Source organism: Oryctolagus cuniculus, chromosome 10 (assembly GCF_964237555.1).
Source record: "Oryctolagus cuniculus chromosome 10, mOryCun1.1, whole genome shotgun sequence".
Lineage (NCBI taxonomy): Eukaryota > Metazoa > Chordata > Mammalia > Lagomorpha > Leporidae > Oryctolagus > Oryctolagus cuniculus.
In genome coordinates, this window is record NC_091441.1 from 76,237,623 (window position 1) to 76,256,227 (window position 18,605).

General features: G+C 47.0%; 1 protein-coding gene and 1 pseudogene across 11 annotated transcripts in view; both read right to left on the reverse strand.

Annotated features, from left to right (window-relative positions):
* The window catches only part of PPP4R2 (protein phosphatase 4 regulatory subunit 2), a 65,074-nt gene extending 54,740 nt beyond the window's left edge, over positions 1 to 10,334 (reverse strand). For 3 of the 11 annotated variants that reach the window (XM_070050576.1, XM_070050574.1, XM_070050568.1), the window contains exons 1-2: positions 7,536 to 7,589; positions 6,262 to 6,343 (exon numbers count right to left, since the gene is read on the reverse strand). Coding sequence is in view for 6 of the 11 variants with exons in the window: in XM_070050572.1 (XP_069906673.1) it covers positions 6,262 to 6,343; positions 10,171 to 10,216 (128 nt within the window). In the remaining 5 variants the exon portion in view is untranslated. Of the gene's footprint in view, positions 1 to 6,261; positions 6,344 to 6,500; positions 6,914 to 7,315; positions 7,633 to 10,170 lie in introns of those variants that run through there. The other 8 variants (XM_070050572.1, XM_070050565.1, XM_070050570.1 and 5 more) reach the window with 7 other exon arrangements.
* A 7,077-nt stretch (positions 10,335 to 17,411) lies between these two features.
* On the reverse strand, positions 17,412 to 17,809 carry LOC138843932 (large ribosomal subunit protein uL23 pseudogene; annotated as a pseudogene).
* Between the last annotated feature and the right edge of the window lie 796 nt (positions 17,810 to 18,605).

Genomic DNA, 18,605 nt, shown 5'->3' on the forward strand with positions numbered 1-18,605 from the left:
TTGCGGCCAATTGGGGAGTGAACCAACGGATGGAAGACCTCTCTCTCTCTCTCTCTCTCTCTCTCTGCCTCTCCTCTCTCTCTCTGTAGCTCTTTCAAATAAATAAATAAATCTTTAAGAAAAAAAAAAAAGAATTAGGAGTCAAGTGACTAACATAGTGGTTAAAATGCCAGTGAGTGACCACATAACATATCAGAGTGCCTGTGTTCAAGTCCCTATACCACCTTGGATTCCAGTTTCCTGCTAATATGCACTGGGAAAGTGCAGATGACTGTTCAAGTACTTGGATCTCTGCCACCTGCCTGGGAGAACTGGACTCAGTCCTTAGCTTTGGCCCAGCCCAACTCCAGCTGTTTTGGGCATTTGCGGAGTGAAGCAGCAGACAGGAGCTCTAATTAATATAGCAGTTACAACTCTAGCGAATGTTAAGTCAAGGCTATTAATCTTTATCTGTAAAATTTTCCCCATTAAAAATAATCTGAAGAGGCCAGAGTTGCAACGCAGTGCGTTGAGAAGCTGTCTGCAAAGTCAGCATCCCACATGAACACCAGTTTGAGTCTCCAGAGCTCCTCTTCCAGTCCAGTGCCCTAATGCACCTGGGAAAGAAGTGGAGGATAGCCCAAATGCTTTGGCCCCTGCCACCCACATGAAAGACAAGGACAGAGTCCCTGGCTCCTGGCTCTGGCTTTCCTCTAGCTGCTGCAGCCATTTGAGGAGTGACGATCTCTCTCTTGCTATCACTCTGCCTTTCAAATAATTGTTTTTTAAAAAGGAAATAGTATGTTAGACCAACAAAATACTCTCAAGAAACTGCAGAAGGATCTAATAGCCTCATGGGCTTAAGAAGATTTCGTTTGTAATTGTAAAGGTCTTAGCTTAGTTGGTAACTACTTTCTATAAATTGACTTCTAGTCTCTTATTAGTATATCAAAATAAGGTAAATGCGAGGAACTTCACTGCAAGGAGTAAAAAAAAAGCAGACTCAACAATAAACTAACAATTGTTGAGCACTTACTCAGCATTTACCAAGCACTGTGCTAAGTTTTCTATATATTACCTGCCTACACTTTATTATCCCTGTTTTTCAAATGAGGAAACTAACCTATTCAGAGTATAAAAATTGTGTGGATGTCATATTACTTGGTACATAGTTTAAGTATTGTTTCACTGAGTTATACCATATATAATGACAACACATCCTTCTTTCCTGATGTTCTATAATCAGTCACGAATCCCTCACTTTGTGATTTTAATATGCTGTTTCAAAAAAATAGTATATAGGCCGGCGCCGCGGCTCACTAGGCTAATTCTCCGCCTTGCGGCACTGGCACACCGGCATCTAGTCCCGGTCGGGGCGCCGGATTCTGTCCCGGTTGCCCCTCTTCCAGGCCAGCTCTCTGCTGTGGCCAGGGAGTGCAGTGGAGGATGGCCCAAGTGCTTGGGCCCTGCACCCCATGGGAGACCAGGATAAGTACCTGGCTCCTGGCTTCGGATCAGCGCGGTGCGCCGGCCGCAGTGCGCCAGCCATGGCTGCCATTGGAGGGTGAACCAACGGCAAAAAGGAAGACCTTTCTCTCTGTCTCTCTCACTGTCCACTCTGCCTGTCTAAAAAAAAAAGTATATGTGTATGTAGAAATGTGTACAGATGAAATGAATCCAGCAAAAATGTTAAAAATTGTTAAATTAAAAACAGGAGGTAGATTTAAAAGTTTTCCTAAAAAGCAGTATTCTGAGAGATTATCAGCACTGCTATAGTTTTTTCTCTTGCAAAACCCTTTGGATAGACAACTAGACAGCACAATCAAAAACAATGAACATTTCCAACAATACCAGCTGACAAGGTGATCCCACAAATCCTACAACCTATTCAATATCAGGGTCTAAGCAAAAGAAAACAGAAGCCATGATGCATCTCAAGGGCTAAAATAGGAGAATCACAAATGGCCAACAGGTATTCATGGGAAATTGTGGCAGATTAATTTGAGAGCAGTAGCTGATAGAGTAAAACAAGGGACCTAACATTGAGATCTGAAAAGGAAACGCATTCTTACACACATGAGCCCTTAAAAGGACCACACAATGAGAAGACAATAAGCAATAACAAAATGCTAGATCCAAACAAGAAAAGTCAGAGTGGAAGAGCGCCTGGAATTTCAGAACATATATGGCCGCATACTTAAACACTGCACAAAAACACTGAGAGAGCCCTGTGTAGTAAAAAGTCACTCTAACCATGCCTCTCCCTAAAAGTTCAGTCCAACAAATTTCACATAAAAACAAGTAACAGCAAAATAGAAAAGTCAGTCCAATTGAGCCATGGCGCCGGCCAGAATGTAGTCTTTAAACATCATTTCTCACTAAAATAAAGTAGGGCTTCCTGAAAAATGGCTGATTCCAAGGCTGGGGGAGGAAATGAGTTTTAAATACACCAGAGAGCAAGGACAGGACTACTACTCTGGATCAGCTAAGTCACCCACGGGCCAACTGAAGGCAAATTTGACTATCAAAATGGCTAACTGCAACTCAAACTCATCAAATGTTTAAACTCATGATTGAACTCACCACAATGTTTCTTTTTATTCAGCACTACTATATATTTAACATTGCTAGAAACCATAACAGCCTCAATAAAGTGTTGCTCAAGAAAATGTCAAGAGAAAGTAACCTTCAACAAACTTTTTTATTTTGAAGTGTACAGAAACAATTTGGGGATTGTCTTGATTACATATTTCAAAAAGTTGTGCAAAGCAGCAGGTGTTTAGCCTGGCAGGTAAAGACACCCACCCACGTCCCACATCAAAATGTCAGGGTTCAATTCTCAGCTCCTGCTCCTACTTCAGCTTCCTGCTAATGCATACCCTGGAAAGCAGTACTATTTGCTCAATTAATTGGGTTCCTGCCCCTCTCATGGGAGACCTGCATTACTCATTTCCTGGCTCCCCGGCCCCAACCTCGGCATTTGGGAAGGGAATCAGCAGACAAGAGCTATCTTTTAAAAAAATGTTTTGGTTTGATTTCAAAAAAATGTAACTAAAATACGTTTACATTTGTGCAAAAATTTTTTAAATCCATACACTTTTTCTATACTTTCACACGTACGTAATAACCCCTTTGTAACACTTTAGTATCCTATGTCTTGGCATCTTCTCTAACTTTCTATATTAGATTCTTACAGGAAATTTTAATAGGGTAGGAAACAAAACCATTTCAATGCACTTTAATTTTCCTATTACCTCTTCCTCTGTTTAAAAAAAAAAAAACTGGGCCCGGCGCTGTGGCATAGCAAGTAGAGCTGCGGCCTAGGAGTGCCCATATGGCTGCTAATTCAAGTTCTAGCTGTTCCACTTCCGGTCCAGCTCTCTGCTGTGGCCTGGGAAGGAAGTGGAAGATGACCCAAGTCCTTGGGCCCCTGCACCCATGTGGGAGATCCAGAAGAAGCACCTGGCTCCTGGCTTCAGATCGGCTCAGCTCTGGTCGTTGCAGCCAATTGGGGAGTGAACCAAAGGATGGACGATACCTCTCTCTCTCTCTCTGCCTCTCCTTCTCTGTGTAACTCTTTCAAATAAGTCTTTTTTTTTTTTTTTTTTTTTTTTGACAGACAGAGTGGACAGTGAGAGAGAAGACAGAGAGAAAGGTCTTCCTTTTTGCCGTTGGTTCACCCTCCAATGGCCGCTGTGGCTGGCGCACCACACTGATCCGATGGCAGGAGCCAGGTACTTATCCTGGTCTCCCATGGGGTGCAGGGCCCAAGTACTTGGGCCATCCTCCACTGCACTCCCGGGCCACAGCAGAGAGCTGGCCTGGAAGAGGGGCAACCGGGACAGAATCCGGCGCCCCGACCTGGACTAGAACACGGTGTGCCAGCGCCACAAGGCGGAGGATTAGCCTAGGGAGCTGCGGCGCCGGCCTCACATAAGTCTTAAAAAAAAAAAAAAAAAAAAAAAAAAAAACCTATAATAACAATGCTAAAACTTCTCTAGAGTTAAAAACAAAAGTGTTAAATCAATTTTTTTTCACAAAAGCCCACCTAAACTGTCAGATTTTCACCCATAAACGAAGTTTCACAGTTAATGTTTTCTTGCTATTAAGCACCAGTGAAAATTAAAATGTTCAGAACTATAGAATTCTTAATCCATTTATCTTAAAACAGATCTCAATTGCTATTCCTCAAATTTTCACCCTTTTGTTGCAATCTTACAAACTACACAAAGTTTGCTTTAGTCATAAATGGATGACAAACCATTTTTCATTACCAGAAGTTAAGCTATGCCCCTGTTAATAAAATAGGCTAAATATATAAATACTAGCTGCTTGAATGATGAAATAAAAAATATTTTCCAAACTCTATAGAAAAAAGAATCTAAAATACCAACATTCTAACACTGAACACTCTTACTAAGCACATAAACATTTAAATATGGAATGGAAGGAATGATACTTTAAGTCCACCATCAGGACAAAATAACTGTCAAGAAAAATCAGCTAATTTCTTCCCGGCTACTTAGTGCTCTACTAAGAACATTTAAAAGTTACCTTTTTAGAAACTGAACTGTTTACACATTTTACAAACAATGTATTTTATCAAAAAGGAAAGACAATTTGCATAGACCTGATAAAGGTTTTAAGTATTTCCTAATAGTTTGATACAACTGTGTGTATTAAAAAACGTCTAAAAGTAAAATGGTTTTCCTCTTGGTAATATAGTAAGGAATAAGTCTGGACTAGCCAGCAATTAGAGAATAACAGCAGCAATCTAAGCACTTATGATTCAGGGATTTATTTCTGAAAGATGGCATCTAGTCATTGTTAAGACCTATCTACAGTTATTAGTTCTGCATCAGTTTTTTTAAAATCAAAGTGACTATGGGGTGAGTATTTGGCACAGCAATAAATGCCTCTTAGGACACAAGCATCCCATTATAGAGCCAATTCAGCTTTCTGTTGACACACACCCGGGGAGGCAGCAGGTGATGATGGCTCAAGTACCTGGGGGTCCCTGCCACCCACATGGGAGACAGGATGAAGTTGCTGGCTCCTGGCTTTAACCTGGATCAGTCCTGGCTATTGCAGTCATTTGGGGAGTGAGCCAGCACATGGAAGATTCTCTTTTTTCTCTGCTTTTCAAATAAAAATGAAAACAAGAAACCAAAAAAAAAATATTTTAAGAGCACAGTTCAGAAGCAAAAATGATTTTTTTCTCCTTACAGGATTCCATTCTTAAAATGCATTTTAAATAGAAATATGAATGGAGGCATGCTCTTAATCTGAATAGTATATTTTACTGGAACATCAAGGAAATTCAGTTTGTATTTGTGGCCATTTATCTAATCACAAGCATCACAGCATCTGAGGTGTTCTTACTCCTGAAGGCAGGCTAGTTATTAAAAGGCTAGTCTACAACATAAGCAAATCTTCTGAGACAGGAACACTTGCTAATAAAGCCAGAGACATTACAATCACTTGCTGCAGATTACACTCCTACATTAGGCAGAGTCTACACTTTCCCTCTCTCATCCTCCTTACCCCTCACCCACACACAAGGTTACATGAAGACAGAGATTCACTGTCCTCTGTAAATTAACTTGGCTAGAGCGCAAAACAACTCCTACCAAACTACAAAACAATGAACTGGAATGTTCTTTTTGAAACTCTGTAAGTTTCAGATTCAGAACTTTTGAAAAACAAGCCAAATAAAAATGTTGAGCACATGTAACAAGTTAGTTGTCCTAGAAAGTTTACAGGCCAGTCAAAACTGTAGCATCTGGAATTCCTCAGATAATCACCCAGAGCCCTCAAGACAAGAAATAGAAGTGACACTTCAAACACCCACATATACAAAACTTGACAAAAAAAAAAAAAAAAAAGGTTGGATATAGCACAATATAAAAATACCACCAACAGAAGACTTTGAAACAGAATCAAAGCCACAAGATTTCTGGGAATAAGCCTGTTTGTTCTGGCCAAAAAGGAACATAGTGGAACAGGCATTCTTCCTTCCTCTGGCTCTTCCAGACTAAGTTCTCTAAGTGTACCAATGCAGAGACATAAGGAAAACTTGAACCTAAGCAAAATTTCAAAATCCCTTATCGTTCACATGAAGTAAATAAGTATACACTGAGTATACTCTTCTGAACGACCAGGGCTTCTCCCATTAACAGATAAAAATCTGTAGTTCTCCCAGAATACACTTCTCCCCCACTTCTAAGCAACTCTTCAAAGGCGCCTAGGTCTGTAACAAGGAATGAAGCGTTTTCAACTCACATTGTTTCTCCAGTCTTGGCTACGTGACAAAGAAACTGATCCAGGACAGGGCAAACTTCCTTTTTACCCCTCTTCTCAAAATCTAGATGAGGGAAGAAAGAAAGGTTTATCATTATTTCTCAAACGTCTTCTAAAAACAAACTTTACTCCCAGTCCTCCCCCTTTCGGAGAGGCAACTTTACAACAGCAGCTTCTCAAAGCCTCCCGGTTTCCCTTCCAAGGCTCCCCCCTTCACTTGCCACAGGGATTCTCCCCAAGGGGGCACTGAACTCCACGAAGCGCTCGCTCTTCTTCACCGGGTGTTCCTCAAAGTGTGGCCCGGGGGAACACCACCACCATCCCACCCACCGGCGAATGCGACGAAAATCCTTACAACCTCCGGGGCCCCGACTCCCAGACACCCTGGGTCTAAGTGAGCCCCCACATTCTGTCTTTTAAGAAAACAACAGCCTCGCCGAGTATCCGTCTCCCCGCCCCCCAATGTTTCTGGGCGTCACGGAGTTAATTCTCGAAATGCTAGAAATCACGGTCTTTCAAGTTGGAGAAACCTCTGGTCCCAGCCTGTTGCTTCAAAGGCGACCACCTCAGAACGAGGGCGCGGGCAAGGACGACGTCTCCGCAGCCCTGAAAAACGCTACCGGAGACAACTCGCAAGTTGCTCGGCCACCCCCTACCCCGCCCCGATCACTTTTCCTCTGAACCCCCCCCACCCCTCACGGGCCTGGTCGAGCTCGGCGCCGAGCCTGCCTGAGGGGGAGGGGGCTGCGGGCCCACCACTACCCGCCCCTAAAAGGCTGGGAGCAGGGCTGGGGCCCCCCGCGAGAGCGCCCGGCTCCCCTCCCCCAGCCCAGACGCTGGCGGCCGACACAAAGCCCAGAGCGGGGCGGGAGGGAGCTGCCCACAGGGCTCCCCGCCCCTGGGGACGCCGGAGGGGGAGGGGGGCCGGGGAGCGCGCCCCTCACCCGGCCCCGGCCTCCGGGACCCCCACCCTGACTGGGGAGAAGAGGAGACGGCAGAGGGCGAGGAGGAAGGGAGAGGGGGCAGTTACCCCCACCTTTCAGCGCCTCCTGCAGCCTCTCGACGTCCATGGCTTCCCGGAGTCCCTCGCAGCCTCCGCCTCCCTCCGCGGGCCTCCCGGGGCCCGGAGCGCCTCCCCCCACCCCCCCGACGCCCGCCCCCTCCCTCGCACACACTCCGGCACGCAGGCGACCGGGGGGGGCACCGAAGGGAGCCGGGGGAAGCGAGCGAGAGAGCGAGACCGAGAGAGCGAGCACCTTCCCGAGCCGCTACCACTAGCCCTCCAACATGGCGCCCGGCACGTCACCGCGCGCACGCTCCCCGCCGCCGTCCTCGCGCCCGCCGCGCGCCGCGGCCCGCAGCCCGAGCGCGCGTGCGCGCTGGGGCCGGCTCCGCCCTCCCGGGGCCCTGGCCTGCGCAGGGCCGGGAAGCGAGTGCAGCGGACTAGGGTCGTAGGCGCGGCTCCTGCCTTCGCGTGTCTGCCATGTGCTGGCTGTGTGGCCTCGAACTGTTCCCTCGAACGTGTTCATTGCCACGGCTGCACGCTGAGGGCCCCCACTGGCACAGGGAGCGTTGAAAACACCAGTTTTATAGGCAGTCCTGAAGAGAGCACCTGCGTGGCCGCGCCCTCACAGGGCGATTGGGAGCCCACCGCCTGGAATTGGTTGGGCCAAATACCAAGTCAGTTCCTTTCTCCCCAGGGACCCTGGCCTTGATCCCTGAACTCAGTTTTCTCGTGTGTCAAGGCGGGGTTGCACACTGCCGCAAGGATCGAGTTGAGATGGCGGGTATGGCCCGTGTGGTTCGGGGCCTGGGACTTATTTTTTTTTTCTTTTTACTAGCCTTGTACTGTTGAGTTATGTCGGAGCTCTTGTCGGCCCTAATGGGACAACGCAGATGGGAAAGCATGGAGCGCAAGGTGGCCTCGGTAGCACCAGAACCCCAGCCCGCGTGTGGACAGGTTAATACTCCTCTCTGGTCGTGAGCCTTTTAAAAAAGAAAAGGTACTGGATTGTTCCAGAATCCAGCACAAAAGCATGGAAAGGAAGAAAGCTGTTGCTTCATTTGTCTTAGAAGGTGCAAATTTGGGCATAGCTATTACTCCAAGGGCTTCTTAAAAAATAGTGGCTCCAGGGCGGCGCTGTGCCGCCTGCAGAGCGGGCATCCCATATGGATGCCGGTTCAAGACCCGGCTGCTCTACTTCCTATCCAATGCTCTGCTATGGCCTGGGAAAGCAATAGAAGATGGCCCAAGTCCTTGGGCCACTGCACCTGTGTGGGAGACCCAGAAGAAACTCCTGGCTCCGGTGCAACTCCAACCATTGTGGCCATCTCAGGTGTGAACCAGAGGATAGAAGCTCTCTCTCTCCCTCTGCAACTCTGCCTTTCAAATAAATAAATAAATCTAAATATGTATATGTGTGTGTGTGTATAGTGGCTCCGACCCTAGGTGGTAGGCAAAAGCCACTCCCCACCCCCGCATACCCAAAATACCCCTGGAATTTTATCATCAGAGAAGGAGGCCATGATGTTTTCAGACAGTTTGTTCAGAGCTCACAGCTCAGTTACAAGCAGGGGTGCTGGGCCAGGTAACGGGGTAGCATCATCAGACCCTCTGCTGGCATGTACCAAGCACTGCATTGTTTTTTGTGGTCTCTTGGGGCATGAAGAGGCCTACTGCTTCCATGGCAAAGCTTAGCCTGCCCTTTTCTCTGTCACCCTGTCTGCCTTCCAGGCAGATGGCTAGCTGTAGAATACCCTTGCCACTAACTGTGTGTAGATATTTGAATTCAACTTCCTTAAAATTCAGTAAAATTTAAAATCCGATTCCTGAGTTCTTCACTGGAATCCAGTTCCTCGGTCACATTAGCCACATTTCAAGTGCTCAAGAGTATTGCATGACATAAAGAAAATTCCATTGTTGCAGAATGTCCCATGGGAAGTTTCCATTAGAGAACATGCCATGCACATTTATTCCACTTGGCTCTATCCCTTTTGTTACTCTTGGTTTAAGTCAGGCTGAATTTCTTACAGCTCTTAAGAACTCGCCTGGCTCGTCTCATTCCAAGGCTGTGCACCTGTGGCTTTTCTGTTTGAAAGCCTCTTCTCTTTCAGTCACTTAGCTCCCTCCCTCTCATAATTCAGGCCTCAGCTTTAATAACACCCTCTGAAAAACTCTCAGGCTGTCATTGCTGTGTGCACTTCCTCTCCTTTTACAGACCTTCTCCCATGTTTGGAAGTCAAGATTTTAAGAAGAGTGAGGAGCTGGACCAGCATTGGTGTGCAGCAGGTTAGGCCATGACATGAGATGATGGCATCCCATATGAGTTCCGGCTGCTTCACTTCCAATCCAATTTTCCCTGGTAAGATACCTAGGAAAGGGGTGGAAGGTGGGCCCCTGAATCCTACATGGGAAACTCGAACGGAGTTTTTGCCTCCTGGCTTCAGCCTGGCCCAGCCCCTGCCATTGCCACCACTGGGAAGTGAACCAGTGGATGAAGATATCTGCCTCTCTGGAAGATATCTCTCTCTCTCTCTCTCTCTCTCTCTCTCTAACTCTGCCTTTTGAAGATTGAGGAGATGAGGCTGGTGGTAGATGTTTGGCCCAGTGGTTAGCGCACTGCTTGAGGTATCCACATCCTGCATAAAGTGCTTGGGTTAGAGTCCTGGTTCCACTCCTGATTGCAGCATTCCTTCTAATGCCCCCCCCCCCCCCCCGGGAAATAGCTGTGATGATTCAGGAAGTTGGGTCTTGGATCGAGTTCCTGGCTCCCAGCTTTGCTCTGGCCCAGCCCTACCTGCCTCTCTCTCTCTCTCTCCCTCTCTCTCTTTTCCCCCCATTTCCTTTCAAATACTAATGTTTTTAAAAGAGGATACTGAATAATTACTTACTTTGCTTCATTTCCTTTCTCTTGATGACTTCTCTAGTTGAGTTCATCCCAGAGTTTGCGATTGCTAAAGCCTCCTACTGGCGATAATTCCTTTGGTGGAAAACACAAATGTGACAACCAGCCTCCACAATTGTGCCTAGAGAGCCTGGCTTCCTAGGAGTCACCCTGTCCCTGAATGATCTCCTCTCACACTGAATCAGAACTCTGTGTGACCAATGAGAAGGTGGCAAAGGGGGTGATGTGTGAATTCTAATATGAGGTCATAAAAGGCACTGGGACTTCTGTCCTTGAGTCCTGGGCTGCTGGATGGCAGCTTAATGAAGAAAACCAGTGGCCATGTTGTGAGAAGTTAGACAACCCTCTCTAAAGGCCCTTGCCCAGAGAAACTGGGGCCTTGGAGTGGATCCTCCAACCTCAGAAATTCTTGCAGATTTGCACGTGGCCCAGACTGACACCTGAATCACAATCTTAGGCAAGATCCCACCAGAATAGCCGTGTGAACCACGTCCCGATCCAACAAACTATGAAAAATGGCAAACACATATAAGTGTCTTAAGCCTCTCAATTTCAGGATAATTTGTTAGGCAGCAATAGATAACTAGTGCAACAAATAAGAGATTAAACACTACCAGCTAATATTTATTAAGTACTTTCTATGTGTCTGATCCTCTTGAAAGCACTTCACAAACATCTAATTCAATCCTGACATATATCCTATGAGGCTGATGATACTATTATCCCCGCCTAACTGAAGAGATATCAGAGGTATAAAGAGGTGAAATAATGGGGCGGTCATTGTGGTGCAGCAGGTTAAATCTCCACTTGGCCACATTTGCATCCCACATCAGAGTACCTGGTTCAAGTCCCAGCTACTTAGCTTCCGATCCAGCTTCCTGCTAATGTGTACCCTGGGAGGCAGCAGATGACGGTTCAAGTGCTTGGGCCCCTACCACCCACACGGGAGACCCAGATGGAGTTCCAGGCTCCTGGCTTAGGCCTGGCCCAGCTGCAGCTGTTGAGGGCATTTGGGGAGTGAACCAGCAGATAGAAAGTGTCTCTCCCTCTCTCTGTCTCTCTGCCTTTCCAATAAAACATTTTTTTAAAAGGTGTAAAGTAACTTGCCCAGTGTCCTACCCTACAAGCACACCCCTAGGCAAGTGAGTGACCCTTAATTCAAACACAAACTAGCCTGAGTCCCAACCCTTCCTTGTCTTCAAGAAGTCTGCAGAATGCCAGGAGACCTAAGATGCAAGAGTAGGCCCTGATGCATGATGGAAAGCAAATAAGCAACTCGGATGGGTGTTCTGAGGCCTCCAGAATTGCCAGGCAGGGATGGAAGTTGCTTTCTCCCAGGACCTCACTTAAAGACCGGAAGAGATTTGTACCCCATGGAGAAAAGCCCCCTGGAGGCTCACTGAATGATATTAAAGCAAACAGTTGGCAGGGCCTCTGGGGTGCTGGGGAGAAGATGAGCATGGTCTCCCTTTTCCTGGTGGAGCTCGAGGTCTAATGGAGGAGACAGACCTCAAACAGCTATGAACAGGCAGGCAGACGGGCAAGGGGAAGACCCATTGCTCTGGGTATGTTAAAAGGCTTGAATTTAGGGGTCTCTGTTGTGAGGCAACAGATCAAGCCTCTCCTGCACACAGACATCGCATACGAGTGCCCAATCAAGTCCCAGCTGCTTCGCTTCCCATGCAGCTCCCTGATAAGGAGCCTGGGAAAACAGCAGAAGATGCCCTGAGTGCTTGGGCCCCTGCCACCTATGGGAGAGACCTGGATGGAGTTCTGGGCTACTGGCTTTGGCTTGGCCTTGGCTATTGCTGCCATTTGGAGAGTGAACCAGCTGATGGAAGAGCTCTTTCCCTTTTGCTCGCACTCTCTCTCTCCCTCTCTAACTCTGCTTTCGCATAAATAATCTTTAGGGAGAAAAAAAAGTGAAGGCCTGAACTTAGAGGCTGGAATTGTGATGCAACAACAGCATCAAATATGGGCGCCAATTTGGGTCGGTTGCTCCACTTCCAATCCAGCTCTCTGCTAATGGCCTGGGAAAAGCAGCAGAAGATGTGCCAAGTACTTGGAGACCGAGTACTGGGAGTACTCCCAAGTACTGGGAGACCCTGGTGAAACTCCTGGCTTTGGCCTCACCAAACCCTAGCCATTGCAGCCATCTGGGGAGTGAGCCAGCAGCTGGAAGATCTCTCTCTGTCTCTGTCTCTGTTTCTCTCTCTCTTTCAAATGTAAATAAATTAATATGTATTTTTTTTTACCAAAAAGAAAAGGCCTGAATTTGGAGAGGAGACAGAGCAGTGGTGGAAGACAGAGATAGAATAGGAGAAGGAAAAGAGCTAGGACTATCAGAGAAAACATGGGAGGCTCTTTTTATAGGATCTTTTAACCAGAGTTTGGATATCCTTGCGAGATGAGTCTGTGAGAAAGGACGAGAAGAGGGGAGTGAGGGAAAAAAAAAATCTTGAAATATCAACGCCCAGTCTACACAGGCTGGAGAAGAGGGATTAGGCTGGGTGAAAATACCAGTATCTATATAAAGGCTGGTTCTTTGATTCTCATGTCCATTTACTCATGCCTGTAAGTCCTTCTTTGTATATCATAGTGGGCGAAGGCTGAAGCTGAGATAGGAAGCTGGAGAAGAAGAGCCTGGGTTGTTGTTTCTGATGCTGCAGCAGGTGTGATTGCTGCTGGCTACCAAGTTGGGTTTAAGAGCAGTGTCAGAAGGGACAACTGCCAAAGAGGGGATCTGCCTTGCTGGATGTCTCAAGTTTATTATTATTGTTATTGCTTGTCATCATTTTTTATTTGGTTTTGGAAAAGAAGACATTTTTATTTATTTGAATGGTAGAGTGGTGAAGAGATAGAAGGAAAGAGATCTTCATCCACTGGTTCACTCTCCAAATGGCCACAATGGCTGCGGCTGAGCCAGGCTGAAGCCAGAAGCCTGGCAGTCCATCCAGTTCTTCCACATGGGTGCAGGGGTCCAAGTACTTGGGCCATCTTCTGCTGCCTTCCCAGGCACATTAGCAGGGAGCCAGATCAGAAGTGGAGCAGGCGGGACTCGAACTGGGGACCCATCCTGGATGCAGGTGTCACAGATGGCCACTTAACCTGCCATGCTAAATGCCAGCACCATTTCTTTTCAAAGATTAATTAATTTATTTGAAAGGCAGAGTTACAGAGAGGCAGAGGCAGAGAGAGAGTGAGAGAGAGAGAGAGAGAGCCCTTCCCTCCATTAGTTCACTCCCCGAATAACCACAGCAGCTGGAGCTGGGCCGATCTAGAGCCAGAAGCCAGGAACTTCTTCCAGATCTCCCATATGGGTGCAGGGGCCCAAGGACTTGGGCCATCTTCCACTGCTTTCCCAGGCCATAGCAGAGAGCTGGATAGGAAGTAGAGCAGCCAGGACTCGAACCGACTCCCATTTGGGATGCCATCACTGCAGCTGGTGGCTTTACCCACTATGCCACGACACTGGAAACATCTTAAGTTTGACTGTAGTCATGGAAGTGGCTTCAGGTTGTGTGAGAGAAAATGGGAATTTTTTTAGAAGAGTAGGGACCTCCATGGGACTCTGACTAACCCCAGCCGGCATGCCTGTGTGTCTGTGTAAATCAGTGTTTGTTGCTCACAAATAGATGTCCTTGTTCCAAATGGCTTACTGTAACAACTGACCAACATAGCTTAGTCACACCCAGAGAATCTAACTAGCTGGATTCGGGCCATATGTCCCCTCCACCATGGCCTGTTGCACAAGGTCTCCTTACATAAACCTGAATGTGCAACCATGGAGACAGGGGCAGGGAAGCCCAGAAATGGGGTAAGGGTGGCCAAAGACGCCTAGAGATGACTACAGCAAAGGGTTTGACTAACATCCACCACTCACAGAGGAAGTGGGATGGTGCAGGGTAGAGGCCAAGCAAATGAGCAGTCTGAGAAAAAGTTAATCCAGACAGTGGTGTGATTTAAAAACCACATACCCATCCCCATGCAGGAGCTCACTTGTCCAGCAGGCAAGAAATGGCATCTCTGTCTCCCTTGGACAAGGTTGGGTAGACACCCATCAATTCTTTTAATATTTATTTATTTATTTGAAGGGAGAGTTACAGAGGGAGAGACAGAGAGAGATCTTCTATCCATTGGTTCACTCCCCAAATGGCCACAATGGCCAGGGCTGGGCCAGACTGAAGCTAGGAGCCAGGATCTTCATCTGAGTCTTCCCATGTGGGTGACAGGGGTTTAAGTACCTGGGATAGCCTCTGCTGCTTTCCCAGGTGCATTAACTGGGAGCTGGCTAGGAAGTGGAATAACCAGGACTCAAACAGCTCTCAAATAGGAGGATGGCACTGCGGGCCCCAGCTTATCCTGCTGCACCACAACACTGGCCTCAACACTCATCAATTCTTGCTACCAGATTGCCACTGCATGAGGCTGTTTCAGACCCAGTGAACCAGATGGGCCTCTCTAATGTGTTGGGCCTCACTAAATCCAGTGAAGGCCTGAAAAGAACAAAAGGCTGACCCTCAGGGCAGGCATATGCCGAAGCAGTTAAGATGCCCCTTGGGACATCGCACCTCATGTTGGAGTGCCTTCCTTCAAGTCCCTGCTCCCTTTCTAATTCCCAGTTCCTGGAGATGTTCATCTTGGGAAGCAGCAGGTGATGGCTGAAGGACATGGGAGACCTGGGTTGAATTCTGGGCCCCTGGTTTCTGCTTTGCCCTGTCTCAGCTATTGTGAGTATTTGGGGAGTGAACCAGTGGATGGAAGATCCCTCTCTCTCTCTCTCTCTCTCTCTCTCTCTCTCTCTCTCTTTGCTTTCAAATAAATAAGTTAAAACATACTTTAAAAGGCTGACCCTTCAAATAAGAGAATTCTTCCTGCTGACTGCCTTTGAACTGGGATTATGAATGTGTTCCAGCCTTCAGACTGCAACTGAACCAGCAGCCCTCCTGGGTCTCCAGCCAACTCACCCTGCAGGTCCTGGAACTCGCCAGCTTCATGATCTTATGAAGCAGTGATTCCTACAGTCAGTCTCTCTCTACACATACAAGCACACACCCACATCCTTACAAGCTTCTTCCGTTTCTCTGGAGAATCCTAACACATATACACGCAGATGTAGATAGATATAGATACACACAATACTCATTAAGTGCATATAATACAATTGAATGGTGAGATGGTTCAGAAGAAAGGGTCTAACATCAGACAGATCTGGGCTTTATTATAGACTTGTCACATCCTACTTTCATGAAGTAAGGTTAAAATTTAAAAAAAAAAAAAAGATTTATTTATGTATTTGAAAGTCAGAGTTAGAGAAAGAGATCTTCCATCCACTGGTTTACTCTCTAGACAACTGCAACAGCGAGGGCAGGGCTGGGCCAAGCCAAAGTCAGGAGCCAGGAGTTTCATCGGGGTCTCCCACGTGGGTGACAGGCACCCAAACACTTGGGCCATCCTCCACTGCTTTTCCCAGATGCATTAGCAGGGAGCTGGATCATAACTGGAGCAGCCAGGACATGAACCAGCATACATATGGGATACCGGCAACAAAGGTGGCCAGAACACTGGCCCCGGGTAAATGATCAATAGCACAATATTTCCGTTTCCTCATCTGTAAACTAGAGTTAATAGTGATGTCTTACAGGTTTACTTTGAGAATTAAGCCAGAGATCTGACTCAGTGTTAGCCATTGTTCTTACTTAGGCTAAGAATTATAAAAATAATCTTTGTGTTCAAGTTGCTGAACAGATCCTCCCAAACTCCTGAAAACTTCAGTGCATGCCATGTCTCTGCATTACCAAAGCGTAAGCACCCTGACAGCAGGGAACTGTATTTGTTCACCGATTTTTCTCGGGTGCCATCTTAACCACAGATGCTCAACAAATAAATACTTGCCACACAAGCAGTTATTCTTGGCTTAAATTTCTCTTTCTATGTAAATGGGGACATTATGCAACTTGATTTTTTTAACACTATAGATGCTTCCTATATACTATAACAAGGGGTTTATGTCCTTGATAAAAATGTTGGGATGTCCTAACATTCTAGGGGGAGGTTAATTAGTTAAGCTGCAGGCTAAAAAGAACAAGAGTTTTACTTTCCTGAATGGATGTTAAAACCTTAAATTAAATTCCATCCCGACCCTCTCTGGCCACTAGCACCTTCTATTCACCATTCATAATCCCAATCACTCCAGAAGCCACTGTTACTTCTTAGGGAAGACCAGCTTTGCCTAGTCCCTCTACCCCTACCCCCACCCTCCCTTATCTGTAGCTCATGTAGTTTTTTTTTTTTTTAAAGATTTATTTATTTATTTATTTATTTGAAAGTCAAAGTTACAGAGAGAGAGAGGAGAGGCAGAGAGAGAGAGAGAGAGGTCTTCCATCCGCTGGTTTACTCCCCAATTAGCCACAACGGCCAGAGCTGTGCCAATCTGAAGCCAGGAGCCAGGAGCTTCTAGATTTCCCACACAGGTGCAGGAGCCCAAGGATTTGGGCCATCTTCCACTGCTTTCCTAGGCCATAGCAGAGAGCTGGATCAGAAGTAGAGCAGCGAGGACTCGAACCGGCACCTAATGGGATGCCAGCACTGAAGACAGCGGCTTTACCCACTACACCACCTTGCCAGCCTCTCACGTAGGTTTGATATCAATAGCTTAGGCCTACCCCTACCTTTCCCAGATTTTCATGATTAAGACATATTATTCTTTTAAGGAAACTGTTTATTTATTTATTTGAAAGGCAGAGTGACAGAGAGGTACAATGGAGCAGACAGAGAAAGAGAGAGAGAGAAAGAGAGAGAGAGAGAGAGAGATCTTCCATCCACTGGCTTACTTCTCAAATGGCCACAACAGCCAGGGCTTGGCCAGGCTGAAGCCAGGAGCCTGGAACTCCATCTGGGTCTCCCACATGGATTCTAGGGGCACAAGTACTTGGGCTATCTTCTACTACCCTCCCAGGCACATTAGCAAGGGGCCAGATCTGAAGGGTGGCAGCGGGGACCGCAAACAGAGCTCCAACATAGGATGCTGGCATTGCAGGTGGCAGCTTAACCCGCTGCACCACAATGAAGGCCCCTTAAAAATGTTCTTTCCCCAGGCCAGTGGATCATTTTTCTTTCTTTTTTTTTTAATGGTGAAAAAACATATATTTAGAATTAGCCAGCTAGACTAAGTTCAGATGATCCCAATTTTGTTGGCAACATCCAAAGCATATGATCAGGAGCCAGTCAAACATATGCCTTCTTCTCTCTGTCAGGGCCGATCAGGGTGTGGACTCTGGCCACATCAACATCATAGAATTCCTGCATAGCTTGTTGTATCTGGGGCTTGATGGCCTTGACATCCACAATGAACACCAGTGTATTGTTGTCTTCTATCTTCTTCATGGAAGATTCAGTGGTCAGGGGGAACTTGATGATGACATAGTGGTCAAGCTTGTTTCCGAGAATATCTGTGCTGCCACCAGAGGCGTGGTGTCTTGAGCAGCCAGAACGTGAATGACATGCAGATCTTTATTTCTCGTGGCTTGGATGCCTCTCAGCACTGCCTTCTTGGCCTTCAAAGCCTTTGCTTTGGTTTTGGCTTTAGGAGGGGCAGGAGCTTCCTTCTTCACCTTCTGCGCCATCTTGGTGAAAAGGGTTAGTGGGCTGTTTTTCTTTTTTAATTTTTTGACAGGCAGAGTGGACAGTGAGAGAGACAGACAGAAAGGTCTTCCTTTGCCATTGGTTCATCCTCCAATGGCCGCCGCAGCCGGCGCGCTGCAGCTGGTGCACTGCGCTGATCCGAAGGCAGGAGCCAGGTGCTTCTCCTGGTCTCCCATGGGGTGCAGGGCCCAAGCACCTGGGCCATCCTCCACTGCACTCCCGGGCCACAGCAGAGAGCTGGCCTGGAAGAGGGGCAACCGGGACAGAATCCGGCGCCCCGACCGGGACTAGAACCTGGTGTACCGGCGCCGCTAGGCGGAGGATTAGCCTAGTGAGCCACGGCGCCGGCCCAGTGGGCTGTTTTTCAACTGCTACCTAGCCCTGCTGTTGGTAGTTGTGGAAGCTTGTCTGAGGGACCTGGTTTTTCTGGCTAGCATCTGTATCGGCTATTTCAGAGGTCCTCATTCTCAAGACTTTGGGTTTTGTCAGAAACACATTAATTAATTAAATGTATTTAATACACCTAACCTATTGAATGCCATAGCTCAGCAACACAGTGCACTGTGGAGTGTCAATTGTTCACTCTCCTCATCTCCTGGCTAACTGGGAGCATCGTACCACATATTGGTAGTCAAGAGGAAAAACCAAAGTTCAAAGTACAGTTTCTACAGCATGAGTATCATTTTTGCACTCCTTGTCATATATCGGACACCAGCCATAACAGCCAGGGTGGGTCAGGCCTAGAACTCAATTTGGGTCTCCTGCGAGGGTGACAAA